General features: G+C 42.0%; 1 protein-coding gene across 4 annotated transcripts in view; it reads left to right on the plus strand.

Annotated features, from left to right (window-relative positions):
• Positions 1-519: 519 nt before the first annotated feature.
• The window catches only part of MYT1 (myelin transcription factor 1), a 121811-nt gene continuing 105803 nt past the window's right edge, over positions 520-16527 (plus strand). For 3 of the 4 annotated variants that reach the window (XM_066586175.1, XM_066586176.1, XM_066586178.1), the window contains exon 1: positions 520-577. In XM_066586175.1, the coding sequence (XP_066442272.1) occupies positions 553-577 (25 nt within the window). In that variant the 5' untranslated portion in view covers positions 520-552. Of the gene's footprint in view, positions 578-6410; positions 6468-16527 lie in introns of those variants that run through there. The other variant, XM_066586177.1, reaches the window with a different exon arrangement.

Below are 16527 nucleotides of genomic sequence, written 5' to 3' on the forward strand. Positions count from 1 at the left end.
TTCCCCTCAGGCAGCATAAAGGCTTAGGGCACCCCTGGATCAGGAGCATAGCTATAGTGGGTGCAAAAGATGCAGTTGCATCCGGACTCTAAGGCCTTATGGGCCTTATAAGGTCTATCTTCTCCATATGCAGAGACCAGTACTGTAAAATGAGGAATCAGAGCTGCGGGACAATAGCATTTACTTTTCTACAAACTTTTCGACATAGTAAATTGGTGCATTCCCATCTCTCAGGACAGGAGGGTATGTAAGTCTTTTACCTTCTAGCAAGCAGTTACTATTGAAAAGCTTTGGAAGGAGGGAGGGGGAGTAAAAGCAGCAGCTTGTCATTGTCCTCTTGGTCTATAGCAATTGTATGTGTATACAGTAGTTGGATTGGCTGCTTGCACAGGCTATTGTTGTGTAATTATCCCAGGCCGGCTGTGATTGGAGCGGACAGGACCTGGGCTAGGCTCCTGGGCACATAAGCTTTTGGTACTTGCTGCAACTTTTCAGGAATGAAGTAACTTCTGACTTGAGCTGTGGATCCCGGGATAAAGATAACAAGCCAAGATGACGTTGTGTGAAACTTTTCTAGGTTAGTCACTTCTTTGCAAACTTTTGTGTATTTGCTTGTGAGAGGGGGAGCGGGGACACTAGGGTTGAGTTAGTTGAGTTTGTCCTTTGGGTCTTAGTTGGGACCACCTGCAGGTCACTGATACTTTCAGTTTTGTCTTGCATGTTGTGTTTCATATCAACAGGACTTGATTCGATTGTAATTAGTATGCTGTGCTATAACTTGTACTATTAGTGGTAGGTGCTGTATATTTCATTATCACATGCATTTGTGTGTATTTGTAGATGATAGATAGATAGATAGATATGGGATAGATAGACAGATAGATAGATAGATAGATAGATAGATAGATAGATAGATAGATAGATATGGGATAGATAGATATGAGATAAATAGATAGATAGATATTAGATAGATAGATGGATATGGGATAGATAGATAGATAGATATGAGATAGATAGATAGATATGAGATAGGAGATAGATAGATAGATAGATATGAGATAGATAGATAGATAGATATGAGATAGGAGATAGATAGATAGATAGATAGGGGATAGATAGATAGATAGATAGATATGAGATAAATAGATAGACAGATATGAGATAGATAGATAGATAGATATGAGATAGATAGATAGATATGAGATGGGAGATAGATAGATAGATAGATATGAGATAGATAGATAGATAGATATGAGATAGGAGATAGATAGATAGATAGATAGATAGATAGGGGATAGATAGATAGATAGATAGATAGATAGATAGATAGATAGATAGATAGGAGATAGATAGATAGATAGATAGATAGATAGATATGAGATAGATAGATAGATAGATAGATAGATAGATAGATAGATAGATAGATAGATATGAGATAGATAGATATGAGATAGATAGATAGATAGATATATAGATATGATATAGATATGAGATAGATAGATAGATAGATAGATATGGGATAGATAGATAGACTGACTTACTGTACAAGCAGATGTTAATTTTGACCCTTTTTCGCTATTTCTATATTGATCCACTTCTCATCATCCATAATACAAGCGTAGATCTGATGGTTATGATATAGTCATAGGACAAACCCCACACCATGTTTTCCTGTATGGATTCTGCCTCTAAAAATGCGTCAGAAATCCACCAGTCAGCTCCGTATTTTTGCTGCGGATTTATTTGATGCACAATCTACAAATCGCGGTCAAAACTGCAGCAAATTTGCGCCACGAGAAGAAACCTTTATGGTTCCATTATTGTTGTGGACACTCAGCCGTTTTACCACATGGAAAGCTCTTCAGTCTTTGACAAGATCCAAAAAGCTGTATTTATACGAGCAATTCATTCTCACAAGTTCTGTGCGTTACGAGACGCAAAAACCTCACCCCAGGAAAGGGCCCGTTATTGGCGATGGTTCTGTTTATGTGAGCGATTGTATTGTGTGAGTTTTGTGCTTTGTGAGACATTGCGATATTTGCGAAGGGTCTATTTACATACGGTAGGTGATTTTTCCCACACAGTTATGTCTTATTTTTTGGGCGATATGGCCAATTATTTCCTATGAGAATAAAATGTAAAAAAATACCACTCTCATGCAATGTGCTTTTTTGGTAAAACGCATCGCAATTGCAGTGAAAAACGGAGTTTTGCAAGTTTCTTTGACTGATATCATGCTCACCCATGTTAATGTATCCTAGTAAAGCAGAGATAAGTTGGAGTTTGACTTATAAAGTAAACTTTTAGTAACTTTTCTGAGTTGTTCTGCGTTGCTATGTGTAGACCTAGGACACAAAGGAGAGAGCAGACCGGCTGAACGGCTGCCAAGTGATACTGTAAGGCGCGCTAACACGGCTTCAGCATTTGCCTAACGTAAAAAAAAAAAAGTTGAATGCAAATCTGTCGTCCCATTCAGAAAGAAAACTTTAGACTTGTACTTTCTTTACAGACAAAGCAATTGTATGTCCTGAGGGGTGGGATATAGGGAGGGGGAGGGGTGTCATTATGACAATGTTAGCTTCAGGCCTTATTAAAACTTTTTTTTTGTCTCCTCCATCTGCCAGGGGTCTCCCCTTGCCGGTATATCCAGCCCTTCAGCTGTTCTATATACAATATTAATGCAGGCCCATTTAAATTCATCAAATACAACAGCATTAATTGTAGTCTGTGGTATTAAATACGTCCATCTGCATAGGAACATAGAATAAGGGGCAGGCAAATCTTCACCCAGCTGCTAACCGGGGAGACTGGTGCCAATTAGACAAAGTGCAGCCTGAAGTTGGCTGCATTTTAGGGGCTTTTTTCTTTCAGTTTTTTCTAGCCTGCTCAGGAAATGCAGCTTCATCCCGGCGATCGGGAGATCTCAGTCATTTATACCGACTGTACAAACTCACATCCGTCCTCCCAACGAGGCACTTCAGGACTTTATAGTATTGCCTTTGCTACACATGCACAAACAGATATGTACACAAACATATACACACATGTAGACTTCCACACATGTGCACACATATATGTACATACATAAATACACACAGATATGTACAAACATATATGTACACATGGAAAAAGATATGTATGCACACATATAAACAAATACACTTCAACAGATCGACACAGATATGCATACACACAGATATGTACAAACACATACAGTACATACATGTGCACCCAGAAACACATATGTATGCACACATAAAAACATCTAAACACACAAATATGCAGAAACACGGATATGTAAGCACAGAAGTAGATATGTAGGCATACATAAAAACAAACACACACATGGACTTCAACACACAAACACAAATATGCATAAGCACAGATATGTGCACATATACTCATGTATGTCAGCATGTAAATCTAAACAGTTCTGCACACAAACACATAGAGACACAGATACGTACACACATGTATGTACAGATATACAATCACACATATGTACACACAGAAATAGATGTGCATAGAGACTTCTATACAAACACACACATATACATACACATAGATCTATACACAATTACATATATGTACACACAGGAATAGATGTGTATAGAGACACACATAGAGACTTCTATACAAACACACATATACACATAGATCTATACACACATACATATATGTGTATACACAGAAAGCACACAGAAGTAGATATGTATGCAGACACATAAATACACATACATACCTATAGACTTCTACATATAAAATCTGTACACACACATACATGCACACGATATATAAAGACAAAGATACGTGCAGACAGTCACACACAGATAGCATAACATATAGATATCCACATAAATACAGATGTATACTGGACACAGCGGACATGTTCACACAGACATAGGTGCAGGACGTTTGGGCTCCGGATGTATTTATTGAACGTGTGTCGGTTCTGCTATGATGTATATGGAGGGCAGGAGGCGCCGCCTGTCCAGTGCGAGCAGTAAGGAGCTGTCCGGGGCCGGAGGTGCTGAATCCTTCCACACATCCCAGGAGAGCCCCACAATGTCACATTAGTCACACTCTACACCAGGGTATTGGGCCATGCATACATGTATCTATCCACAGTCACAGCTCATTACACTGTCATGTAGGATCTTTGTACATAGCACCTAGAAGAGGGTTGTATGAAATAACTAAGTTGTTACTACTTTACTACTACTAATCCCACCACTGTAGGGGCTATCCGGGCTCCCCTCTGTGCTCTAAGTCATTTATATCGTGACAGAGAAAAATATTGTTTTGCACAGGTGGCTAGGAAGAATAAATCATATTCTGTCTGTCAGGGTGAGCAATCCTTAGTCTGAGATTGGGATTGAAACTTCTGCAAAGTTGTCCTGCTTGTCGTATAGTTATGTATATAATATGCGATAGATAGATAGATAGATAGATAGATAGATAGATATGAGATAGATAGATAGATAGATAGATAGATATGAGATAGATAAATAGATAGATAGATAGATAGATAGATAGGAGATAGATAGATAGATAGATAGATAGATAGATATGGGATACAGATAGATAGATAGATAGATAGATAGATAGATAGATAGATAGATAGATATGAGATAGATAGATAGATATGAGATAGATAGATAAATGATAGATATGAGATAGGAGATAGATAGATAGATAGGAGATAGATAGATAGATAGATAGATAGATAAATGATAGATATGAGATAGATAGATAGATAGATATGAGATAGATAGATAGATAGATAGATATGAGATAGATAGATAGATAGATAGATAGATAGATAGATAGATAGATAGATAGATAGGACATAGATAGATATGAGATAAATAGATATGAGACAGATAGATATGACATAGATAGATAGATAGATAGATAGATAGATAGATATGAGATAGATAGATAGATAGATAGATAGATAGATAGATATGAGATAAATAGGAGATAGATAGATATGAGATAGATAGATAGGTAGGAGATAGATAGATAGGAGATAGATAGATAGATAGATAGGAGATAGATAGATATGAGATAGATAGATAGATGGATGGATAGAAAGATATGAGATAGTTAGAAATAGAAGGCTGATGAAACTGATACTGATGGAAAAGACAGGTATATAAATCTAGAAGGATGAGATAGATATATATGTAGCAGAGCTAGATTTGTCATAGCATGTTTTTCCTATGCATGGTGTGAAGTCATAGTAGATATACCTTCAACCCTATAGAAACTGCATAGAATAGCAGAGCTCCGCCACAGCCTACACAGTACATACATGTATGTATGATGGATGTGACCTTACTTGTAGGAGAAGGTTACAACACAATGACTTCATGAATATGTCACTGGCTTGGATTGCTTTTTATGGAGCAGCCTCCTTACTTTTAGGTCGCTCTCAGTGGTATAGTGTTTTTTTTACTATTGTTATCTTATATTGAGGCTCTTAATCCTCTACATCAGGGCAGCTTGATTGGTACAGGCTTATCTGCAACATTTGCTTTTGACTGAATTAAAGTGTAGCATGCACAATTGCAGCACCGACAAACATTCAGAATGACTTATTACTAAGGCATATACTGTTATTACATTGCGGGAGTGATGCACAAAGTTCTCAGCAGAGTCAAATATCCCTGGATGTAAGCTTGGTTGCAGGGGTGTGGTGATGAAGGAGTTAAATACTCCATTTTCTCGCTGCTGGTGACATGTGTAGTTGTTTACTGTGCAGCTAGGACTTTAAGGAGCTGTAAGAGAGGCTGCGGGTGCCGTGGAGGAGCCTTGCAAAGTTGTCTATTGGGTTCAAGGGAGGAAGGTCACCTCTGCCCACCAGATATGGACCCTGAGTTCAACTTTCCCTCAGCCCTGGGTGCACACAAGGCATCTATCATCCGCTGAGTCTTTCTATTAGAAATTATTGGACTATACCAAAAGCTGTCATTGCATAGGGGTGGTAACTATGACAGTTGTAATATGCACACACCCCCCTTGTGTGCCCTCCCCCCTGAAGAAGCTCCAACGATCTTGCATATTAATTATTAATCAGCTTGGCTGAGCCAGGCACCTTCTGTTGACTGGAGCACAAGCAATAATAGGTTGCTGTAAAGAGCTGGGCCTGCCCACTGTTTCCCCCGGAGGAAGTGAGCTGCTCCATCTTTTTTGATGCTGTACTGTAAATTTCCTTCACCTCGGAGAGTAAACAGATACATTTGCAAGGCTGGAGGAGTTCTGGAGACCCCCCACCCACCCTAGGTGAGCCTGCTTTGGTCAATAAAGGAATGAGCCCCCAGCCGGCAGAACTGCTCAGTGGAAGGGCAAGGAAGCTTTAAGTGGGAGCAACAAACAGCTTAATATCAGAGGACTGGTCTCCATCGCAGCCCTTTAACCATGCACATCCCCTGACTGCTCCCCATGATGTCATTGTGATGAAGGTAAGTCCCATTGGGTTTGTGTGCTTATGCACAATGAGTATTTCAGCACTACGGACAGCTCCTCTATGACCTAGGAGTAAGGAAACTATCAGCTGTAGTTCTAGGGAGCAGGGCTCTTATTCTAGTAGGGATCCCCCTCCACTTCCCTTAAGTAAACTCCTTCCATGAGATGCAGGATCCGGTTCGGGGCCTTGAGTGCTTTCTGGGTCAGGCAGATCCTGCTGTAACTAATGGGGATGTTTAGAGCAACAACACAAATGGAGAAACACTTCCAGGGAGACAAAGCCACCTCCCATGCCTCTTAGATTTCTGTTCTGCAGCTATGTGTATGGACTTTGTGACATTACTTCTGCTCATGGTAGAGTTTACCGGGCATCCATTCACTTATGCTTCCTATAGAAAGTTTGGGGAGCACCTTAAAGGGGACAATGCTACTGAGGCTATTAGTAGAAGTGATACATTGTTATATTGTGTTTGTTACGCTGAAGATTAAGTTGTTACAAATCTAGAGCATGAAGTTGATTGCATTTTGCTTATTTCGGGTTGTGGTTGTTTTGTGTTGTTGATATCTTATGGAGTCTCTTATGTTTTAGATACATTAGTGTTGTATTTCTAGTAGATGTGATACATTGTTACATTGTATTGGTTCCGCTCTAAAGTTGCTACAAATCTAGTGGATGAAGTTGGTTGTAGGTCGCTTATTATTTAGGGTTGTGGTTGTTTTGTGCTGTTGGTATAATTTGGAGTCTGTTATGGTTTGGATGTATTAGTAAGTGTTTCATTTCTAGTAGAAGTGATACATTGTTATGTTTTATTTGCGACGCTCAAAATAAAGTTGCTACAAATCTAGAAGATGAAGTTGATTGTATTTTGCTTATTTGGGGTTGTGCTTGTTTTATTGCATTGATATCTTCTGTTGTCTGTTATGTCTTAGATGCATATAGTGTTTGATTTTGGAGATGTATTAGTAAGTGTTTCTGCCTCCACCAGCAGTAGTATTTAACTAGCTAGGCTCTTGAAAGCGCCTGCGTGTTGTCATTTGTGTGATCTCCCCTAGTACAATATCTGACATCCATTGTCACGCTCCCCCCCCCCTCATATTTAAATCTGCATAGAGCTACAAAATCCTTTTCAAGCCAGTTTTCCTGCTCCAAATTCATTTTTCCCCTCTCTTCTGGATCATCTGCTGCCATTATCAGCTTCCTCCATATGGTCACTTTAATTAATGGCAAACAAAGAACCTGGAATCCGGGAATCAGAGGTTTGCACTCTGAGCCTTCTATGCTGTCATAGAAACCAAAGCTGGGAGCAGCCTCCCTGCTCCATAATGCTTTGTAGTCTGTGATTATTGTGGGATGAGAGGCAAGCACTACAAGCAACAAGGCCACCATTTGCCTGTGTGTGTGTAAAGGACACAATGGCTTGTCCCCTGCAGTACTACATCCTATTAAGTTCAGAGGACTATACAGCCATGTGCTAGTTACATACATTACTACACGCCATGATATCACATGATGATAGGATTACATATTGTTTTCTGTGTAACGAGGAACTGTGTGCTTTTATCTGCAATCGCTGTAGCATGTCTTGTCAGCGTGCCGAGCTAACAGATCATTTAAAGCAAACTCAGAGCTTACGGATGGAGCAAACGGTAACATGGCATTAAAAGTATTGTAATAACTTAACTATAGTGTTGTTAATGGGGTTATCATGATGCTCCGGTAATGTTAACAATCCCTACATCTGTAACTTCTTTGTGTTGTAGATTTTGTGTCACTTTTTGTGCACTTTTGTCTGTTCATGTGACACATGCTTTGCTTTGTATACACAAATATGGTATTTTCCGCTCTACAAGATGCACCCGACTACAGGACGGTCCAAGACTTTAGAAAATAGTTCATGCTAATCAAAATTTCCTTGGTGGATTAAAGAAGTGTAGGGATTAACATCACTAACTTTGATCAAATTGGTAGTCCCATGCAATGGCAGGCAGTGGATCTTGATGGGGTTTCTTGAGGATAGGACGCGTCAAATGGAGAAGATAGATTGGTGAATTATTACATATTTTACCAGAGACAGAGAAGAAAGAGCCTTGGAGGGATCCAAAGGTGAAGTCTACTAACCGGAACTCTAAAAAGTTATGAAAACTCCAAAAACTCATAAATGACCTACCGGTATGTGGAATAGTCTTCATTTCAGTCCAGGCAGACCTCCTAAGTAGGCAAGTGTAGGGGATGACTGGAGGCCTGTGCTACCTGTATATTACTCCATAGCATGCTATAGAGCCATGAGTTATTCAACATTGGTTATATGAGGGGCTTACCCACAGGGCAACCACCTGAAACAGCAGCTTCTTGGGTTGTCCGTTCGCTCCTGCTCAAGGAGGCTGGATGGTGCTGGCAATCGCGTAGGGTTGGCTTGCTGATGAAAAGTCCAGGGAGGAGGATAGGGCTTGCTTGGGAAAGGCAGCAGGAGGCATCTGATGGGGTAGGTAACTCCAGGTGGCGTAGATTTGCTGGGTGCTAATGAGAGGGAGTTCGGGTATTGTTTTAATAAACGGAGTGCCGGAAGAGTAAGATAGCAGTTCCAAGCAGTCAGGAGTAAGTTATGGAAGTAGTTCTTGTTCCGTGTGGCTTGCAAAGTGCTCTATGAACGCTCTGCCCAAACAATAAGGAAGTGGTCAGGGGGGTCTGGTACTGTCGACTCTGGAGTATAAGACGCAGGAAATTTTTAGCAGGATTTTGTCCTTGCTATAAAGTGAGTCTTATAGTCCAAAAAATACAGTATTTATACTTCTTTTATGTAAATTCTCTTTAAGGTTGTCTGCTATGTAGTTATGTTTACTCTACCTTTAGATGGATATCCAGACAGATACATTGATAAAGCTACAGTACTGAGAAAGTTTCGCAATATGGAGATTTCTTCTCGGACAGAATTACAAGCTGCAACAGCAGCGCTCAGTTAGCCATTGACATTGAACAGTGTCAAGACTGTCACATTTCTTTTCATGAAGGGTAACCTTCGTTATCTTTCATGTGGGGCATGCCATAAATGTTATGTATGAATTATCCACGCCACACCGCCCAGGGCAAAAGAAGGGTCCTGTCACCCTCCCACCGTACACAGACACAGCCCCAGGCTAAGCCTTTAACTTTGCCTGACCAATCAGAGCACCTCCCTGGGGAGCAGTGAATCACAGCTTTATAGGGATTGCAAACCTCATTAAAATACTATAAAGTGTTTAGCGATATTGTCTGTGGAATCCTACATCACCTACAAGCAAATAATGAGCCCCCGGTATCGCAAAATCTGGAATATTCTAATGGATTCATTTGCTCCCGTCTTTCCTTCTTTGTGTCAGAACAAGCAGGGTACCAGGCTGTGCCCCTAGAATCGTGGGGCATTGGGTAGAATGGAACCTCGGATTTAAGAGTTTTTGTTTAGCTTTTAAAAGAATATTTCATATTTTTCTGGTTTTTGGCCAGGCTGGAGGTCTTGCAGTGAATCGTATGTCCTACTCACACTTCTATAGTCGTCCACCTCTCGCTCGCTCTACGCACAATTGTGTTAGCTACAAGTCCTCATCCCTACTTACATATACATCACTGCTACAGACGGATAATATCTCCCCGAGAAAGCTCAACTCTTGTGGCTCTAGTAGAGACACCTCGTGTTTTTCAAGACTTTGTAGTGTGAGGAGATAGATGAGAACAGCATAAAAGGAAATGGGTTCCAGAGTACTCATAAGGCTACATGCACACAATGGCCGACTTCATCATCATCTGCTGTCCACGTTTCCATGCACATCACTCGAAGTCATTAAATGCTATGAAAGGGGTTGTACCAAAATTGCGAGTAATCTCCTATCCACAAATTAGAGGATAACTTGCTGATTGGTGGGGGTCTCAGATCGGTAGTCCTGATCTTGAGAGAAGGGGTCCCGTGTCCCCCTCCTCCTCACTTTAGGCTTAATGCACCCTTCACAGTGAGGAGAAGCTGAATGTCACATTGGTTGTGTAAGCGCACCAGCGTTGCATTCACTTTCATTCGGACCGTGTGACACCCACTCAGCTATTTCCATCAGTCCCATTGGGTGAGAAGCGACCCACACAGTTACAGGAGAGTGGGACACGGGGTTCCTGTTCTCGAGATCAGTGGGGGTCTCAGCGGTGAGCCCCCCACCGATCAGCAGATTATTCTCTACCCTGTTGATAGAGGATAACCTGTAATTGTGGTACAACCCTTTACATTATCAGATGGTTTTCTCACACGTCATACTTCACCGATGATGATGGGAGATGTTAGTCGTTACAGTAAAAGTGCTCCGGCCTGATACATCTATGGTTCTCCAATAACGAGGACCCAGCTGCTCTCAGCACACGTCACTTCTAGTAAGTACTTGCATTCCCCATGAAATAACACTGCTGGAGCGTCTCTTCTCATAATTATGCATCGTGCTTTTCCTCAGTTATTCCTCCTGGGAATGTATCAATAAACTAACAAATTACAATTGGGTGTTACCATTCACTGTGTCATAGGAGTGTGTCCTACAGACTGCACAGGGAAACCCTACCAACTGGTCAACTTAGGCTAGAGCTACCTGGTAACCTTGACATGACACAGATCACAGTGTAGCCCAGAACCTTATGGATGTAAATGAGGTTGGATTGTGACTCACAAGTTACAGAGTCTGCGACCTGACAATTGCAGGACATCCAGCGGCTGTGGATTTCTTGTGATCATTGGGTATAGTTGCAGCATCTTTTTAGCCACAACCCGATCTCATTCACATCCATTAGGTTCCAAGCTTCGCAGCAATCTTTGGCCTCACAACCCTAACGTTATTTATCAAAACAGACACGTCAGGAGACCAGAAAGGTGATCCAAAGGTCTAGAGCAGCTTTTCCCAAACTCCTGTCCCATTATATATTTATACATTGTTATTAGAGCGCCCCCTTGTTACAGTCCTGGGTATAAATAGATGATGGTGGAGTTCTATGTAATGTCCCCTGCTAGTTATACATAGTTATTAGAGCGCCCCCTTGTTACAGTCCTGGGTATAATAGATGATGGGAGGGATATCTGTATTGTCCCCTGATATATTTATACATAGTTATTAGAGCGCCCCCTTGTTACAGTCCTAGGTATAAATAGATGATGGAGGAGATCTCTGTACTGACCCCTGATATATCTATACATAGTTATTAGAGCGCCCCCTGTTACAGTCCTGGGTATAATAGATGATGGGAGAGATCTCTGTACTGACCCCTGATATATCTATACATAGTTATTAGAGCGCCCCTTGTTACAGTCCTGGGTATAATAGATGATGGGAGGGATATCTGTATTGTCCACTGACATATCTATACATATTTATTAGGTCGCCCCTTTGCTGTCTTTTTTCTAAACTAAATAACCCCAATTTTAATAACATCTCTGGGTATTGTAGTCCGCCTATTCCATTCATTACTTTAGTTGCCCCCTCAAGCTCTGATTTCTCCTCCTTGAGTACGGCTGCCCCAAACTGTCCACAATATCCCATGTGTGGTCTGACCAGTGACTTGTAAACATGAAGAACAATGTTCTCATCATGCGCCCCCAGACCTCTTTTGATGCACCCCATGATCCTATTTGCCTTGGCAGCAGCTGCCTGACACTGGCTGCTTCATTTAAGCTGACAGTTGACTAAAATTCCCAAGTCCTTTTCTGTGTCCGTTTTACCCCGTAGTACATGCTGGACACGAATAGTACCTGACTGTAGTAACTGACTACAATGGGGTCCAGCAGGCTGCCCGACATTTTCTTGGACAAAGTAAGTACATCGTACTGCAGTATTTTGTACCGGATCTGCGCAGGGCGCTCTGTTATGCAGATAGGAATATGCATTGCCTTACTTCGCTCTTATGTACTTAATGTTTCACTCATTAGGGTCCTTTTACAAGAGCCCTTCAGCACCCGACAGTCACCCCAGCAATAATTACTCCTGTACTTTCACACAGCAGCTCCATTCACAGTAAACAGGAGTCATTCAGAGATTGAGCGACTCCTGTTTACACTCAGCGAGAAGTTGCTCAGTAGTCATCCTGTTTCAGCACTGAACGACTAGCGACTAATGAGTGACTTCTCGCTCAGTGCCCTGTCATGGGCCATATGTACACGGGCCAACATTCACCCATAATCATTCATTTGAGCAATTAATCGGGCGACTATTGGCGCATGTAAACACATCTTTACGCAGATAGGATCGTTGCCTTACTTTGCTCTTTTTCACTTTCAAAAGTCAACAATATTTCATTCTTTAAGGCCCTTTTACACGATTATCCTGCAAACCGCTCATTAGATTAAGTAGTTTGCAGGATAATTGTAAGGTGTAAACATGTGCAGTGCAAGAACGATCGGCAATAAATCACGGATGGCATCTTTCATGCAGACCTATAACTCATTATTGTTCTGCTGCTGTATTAGCCAGTGTAAACAGGCAGTTCATCTAGGAGTGACTGCCTGTTTACTGTGATTGGAACAATCTCCGGCCCGCTCCGCCTCCAGTCACTGAGCGATGATCGGTCCTGTGTGAAAACACACGAACGATCATTGCTGGGACGGCAGTAAAGCGCTTCAGTGTCGGACATTCGTGTCGTGTAAAAGGGGCTTTAGTGTTTCAGCTTTATCAGCGTTAGGACGGTGTCACACAAGCGTTTACTCGAATACGCTTGCGGCAGTGCAGTGTATTTGCACGTGAACAAAGTTTGAAGAAGCCCATAATCGGCCTGTTACACGCGTGTCTGCACATATTACTGCAATTTTTGCACACGCCAGGCCAGTTTACACACTCTTTCCGTAAAATGTAACGGCTGTTTAAGCCTAATATGGCCCAGCTGTCCTCTTTCTCCTGTGTTTTGCGCAGTGTCACACTCTTCCTCTTGCGTATTTTCACACTTGCCATAGGTTTCTATCAGTCCATTGCTGTGCAAAATGCAGGAAAATAAAGCCGGACCGATTTTTTTACGCACACATGAACTGCAGGAGTAAACCGCACTGATGAGAACGAACCCACTGAAATAAATGGCTTCTATTCTCTGCCTTTAGCATGTGCAGATTCTGCGCGCCAAATCCCTGTGCAACACGGTCGTGTGACGTCGCCCTCACGGCCAGGAAGTATCTGTGCTGATGGGCAACAATTAAAAGATCCTCGTTAACTGTATTCCTAGTATGCCCTCCAACCCAGGACTTGTAGGGATGTGTGTTCATGTATGTGGACCTGCCGCTTTCCATACGTGACAGAGACGTGTTTATTTCCAGAAGAAACCAATCTGTATTAATTACTAAGCAGTGATAGAAAACATGTGTAATGTATGAAACGTGGCAGAATCTTCGCTCGGTGTGAAGTAATCATTCTTTCAGCGCGTTCATATCGCTAATATACAACAGAGGACATGAAAACTCTGAAGTGCCGCTGTGGGTTAAGTGTCTTTCTTTGGAGCTCTACTTGTGTCTTCATTATGTTGGCGTAAAGGACAAATGCCTGACAATCTCAATCTCCCTTTGTTGCCTGATACATTCATAAGCTTTTTATAGTTGTTCCAGCCTCTGCTTTCCATTGTTTTACAAATGAACTCGCCAGGAGCTGATTTTCACAGCTCATCACTCGGAGCGAGGTTACAGGGGGGCTGGGAGGTGGCTTGTAGGACCAGGTGACTTTTCACCAGACGTTTCAGGCTATCCATAATTAGTGGGAATTAAACAGCTGAGACTTCATCAGAGACCAATAAACCGAAAGCAGCGAGAGAAGAAGAAGGCTGGAATTTCAGAGAAAGAGTCATCTTTGATGGGACCGCTAGGCTCGAGCCTCCGTGGAAAGGGGAATCTATTGATACCGGTGAAATGAAATCAGCGCTTTTGAGATTGTAAAAAAGTCCCTTTCACTCTTAAACATTTCATCTTGTTAAATTGGAATCAAATGAAAGTTGGAATAGTTCGTAAGATTCCAACAATTACACAGTGATGTGTCGGCTATAAACCGAATGGTCACAGTATTAGATCTTGTTGGACCTTCTTTTCGCCTTCATTGTGGTGTAGGTTATACTAAGGTATGAAAGAAATATCGGCCCCTGCGGACAGGAAGCTTCTTGTAGTTGCTGCTGATTAGATGGAGGTGCTGACATGTTCTGACCAGCTGACAGGAAGGGGTCATCGATTAATGCTGCTTGCGCCAAATTCTGACCTCCCATCAGCACGGGGCAACAGAGATCTGGATCCATCTGACCAGGGGATGTTTTTCCACTGATCAGCGAAACGTTTTTTTTGGGTTCTTTTGCCCGCTGGAGTCTCATCTTTCTGCTTCTCTTAGACATAATGGCGCCGTAACTGGTCGTCTGCTGCTATAGCTCGTTCGTGCTAAGGAATGGCGAGTTGTGCGTTCAGGCACGTTAGTTTGAGCTTATAGAATCATAGAATAGTAGAGTTGGAAGGGACCTCCAGGGTCATCGGGTCCGACCCCCTGCTCAGTGCAGAATTCACTAAATCATCCCAGACAGATGTCTGTCCAGCCTCTGTTTGAACACTTCCATTGAAGGAGAACTCACCACCTCCCGTGGTAACCTGTTCCACTCATTGATCCCCTCACTGTCTAATATCTAATCTGTGTCTCCTCCTCTATTAGTTTCATCCCATTGCTCCTAGTCTTTCCTTGTACAGATGAGAATAGGGCTGATCCCTCTGCATTGTGACAGCCCTTCAGATATTTGTAGACCGCTATTAAGTCTCCTCTAAGCTAAACATTCCCAGATCCTTTACCCGTTCCTCATAGGACATGATTTGCAGACTGCTCACCATCTTGGTAGCTCTAGCGTTGTATTCAGCCGCTCCTGACTGTGCAGCGCATTCTGGTCTGAACAGTTCTTGACATCCTCCTCCTTCTCTTGTGAGTTGTTTCTGCTCACAGGATCCCCTTTCACTGGGTGTTTTCCTCGATCGCGCCATTCTCGGTATACTCTCCACACCATTACATAAGAAAACCCCCGCGGTTGGCAGTGAGACCCCGGCTAGTCCAGCACCGATGACCCGGCCTTGTTGGAAGTCACTCAGAATCCTGGAGTTTCCCATGTAATGTGGATTCACACTGAAACTGATCCATGGAAAACTTGTCACGTGATTTTATGCTCCACTTTGGGGTCACAACTCTAATCTGCATATGGGTAATCGCCAGTCATGAGAGGGTCGGGGGCTCTAAAAAAGCCTACATTCTGGACAATTTCCATTCTCGTGGGTAGTATATGCTAATGAAATGTCACATGACTGACTTAGGATGACAAGTAAGAGATTACAGAAACTCATCAGTGATCACAGTCTAATCGAGGAGCCGGCCTGAGGAACAGTATTACTCATCATCTATGCATATCAAAGCCTTTTTTGGCCACTTGGAACTGTAGTTTGTGACTCAGCAGCGATCACCCCCAAAGTGCATCATGTTCCATTGCTATAAAGTAGGATGCAGGATGTATCATCTATTATTCTGGCGCTGGCAGAATTTTTATGAACAGTAAATTGTAATTGGCATTAGGCCTTCTAGAGAGATGGCAGCAAACCGAATGCACTGGAATACAGGAGAATGTTCTGCGGACTTCATGTTATTCTTATGGTAAATCTTATAATCTAATGACACTCTATCTTTGTCCTTGTAGGATATAGCAATACATAATGGTTGTGTCATCTACAGAGACACTACAACTCCCAGCATACTATGTGAATCTTCTCACTATACAGGGTGTAAACAAAGATCCGGACCCGGCGCTATATCTCACTACTGCTGTCCTATAGTGAAATAACAATAGTGTACTTGAATAGGAAGACCTAGGTGTAATACATGATGGTAAAGCACAACATGGATTGCAATATTGTATTGTGGTCCCCGTAAGAGAGAGCAAAACCTAATTGTAAAGATGTAGAGCTTTCTGTGTCTCCCCAAGTCCCGTGGGACCGCGGCTATGACTGAAGTAAGGAAAGTACTGGCAGTGGTCTCCTTCTGCTACAGTGATAGTGGCAGATCATCTGGCTAGTCCTC

Source organism: Eleutherodactylus coqui, chromosome 13 (assembly GCF_035609145.1).
Source record: "Eleutherodactylus coqui strain aEleCoq1 chromosome 13, aEleCoq1.hap1, whole genome shotgun sequence".
Classification (NCBI taxonomy): domain Eukaryota; kingdom Metazoa; phylum Chordata; class Amphibia; order Anura; family Eleutherodactylidae; genus Eleutherodactylus; species Eleutherodactylus coqui.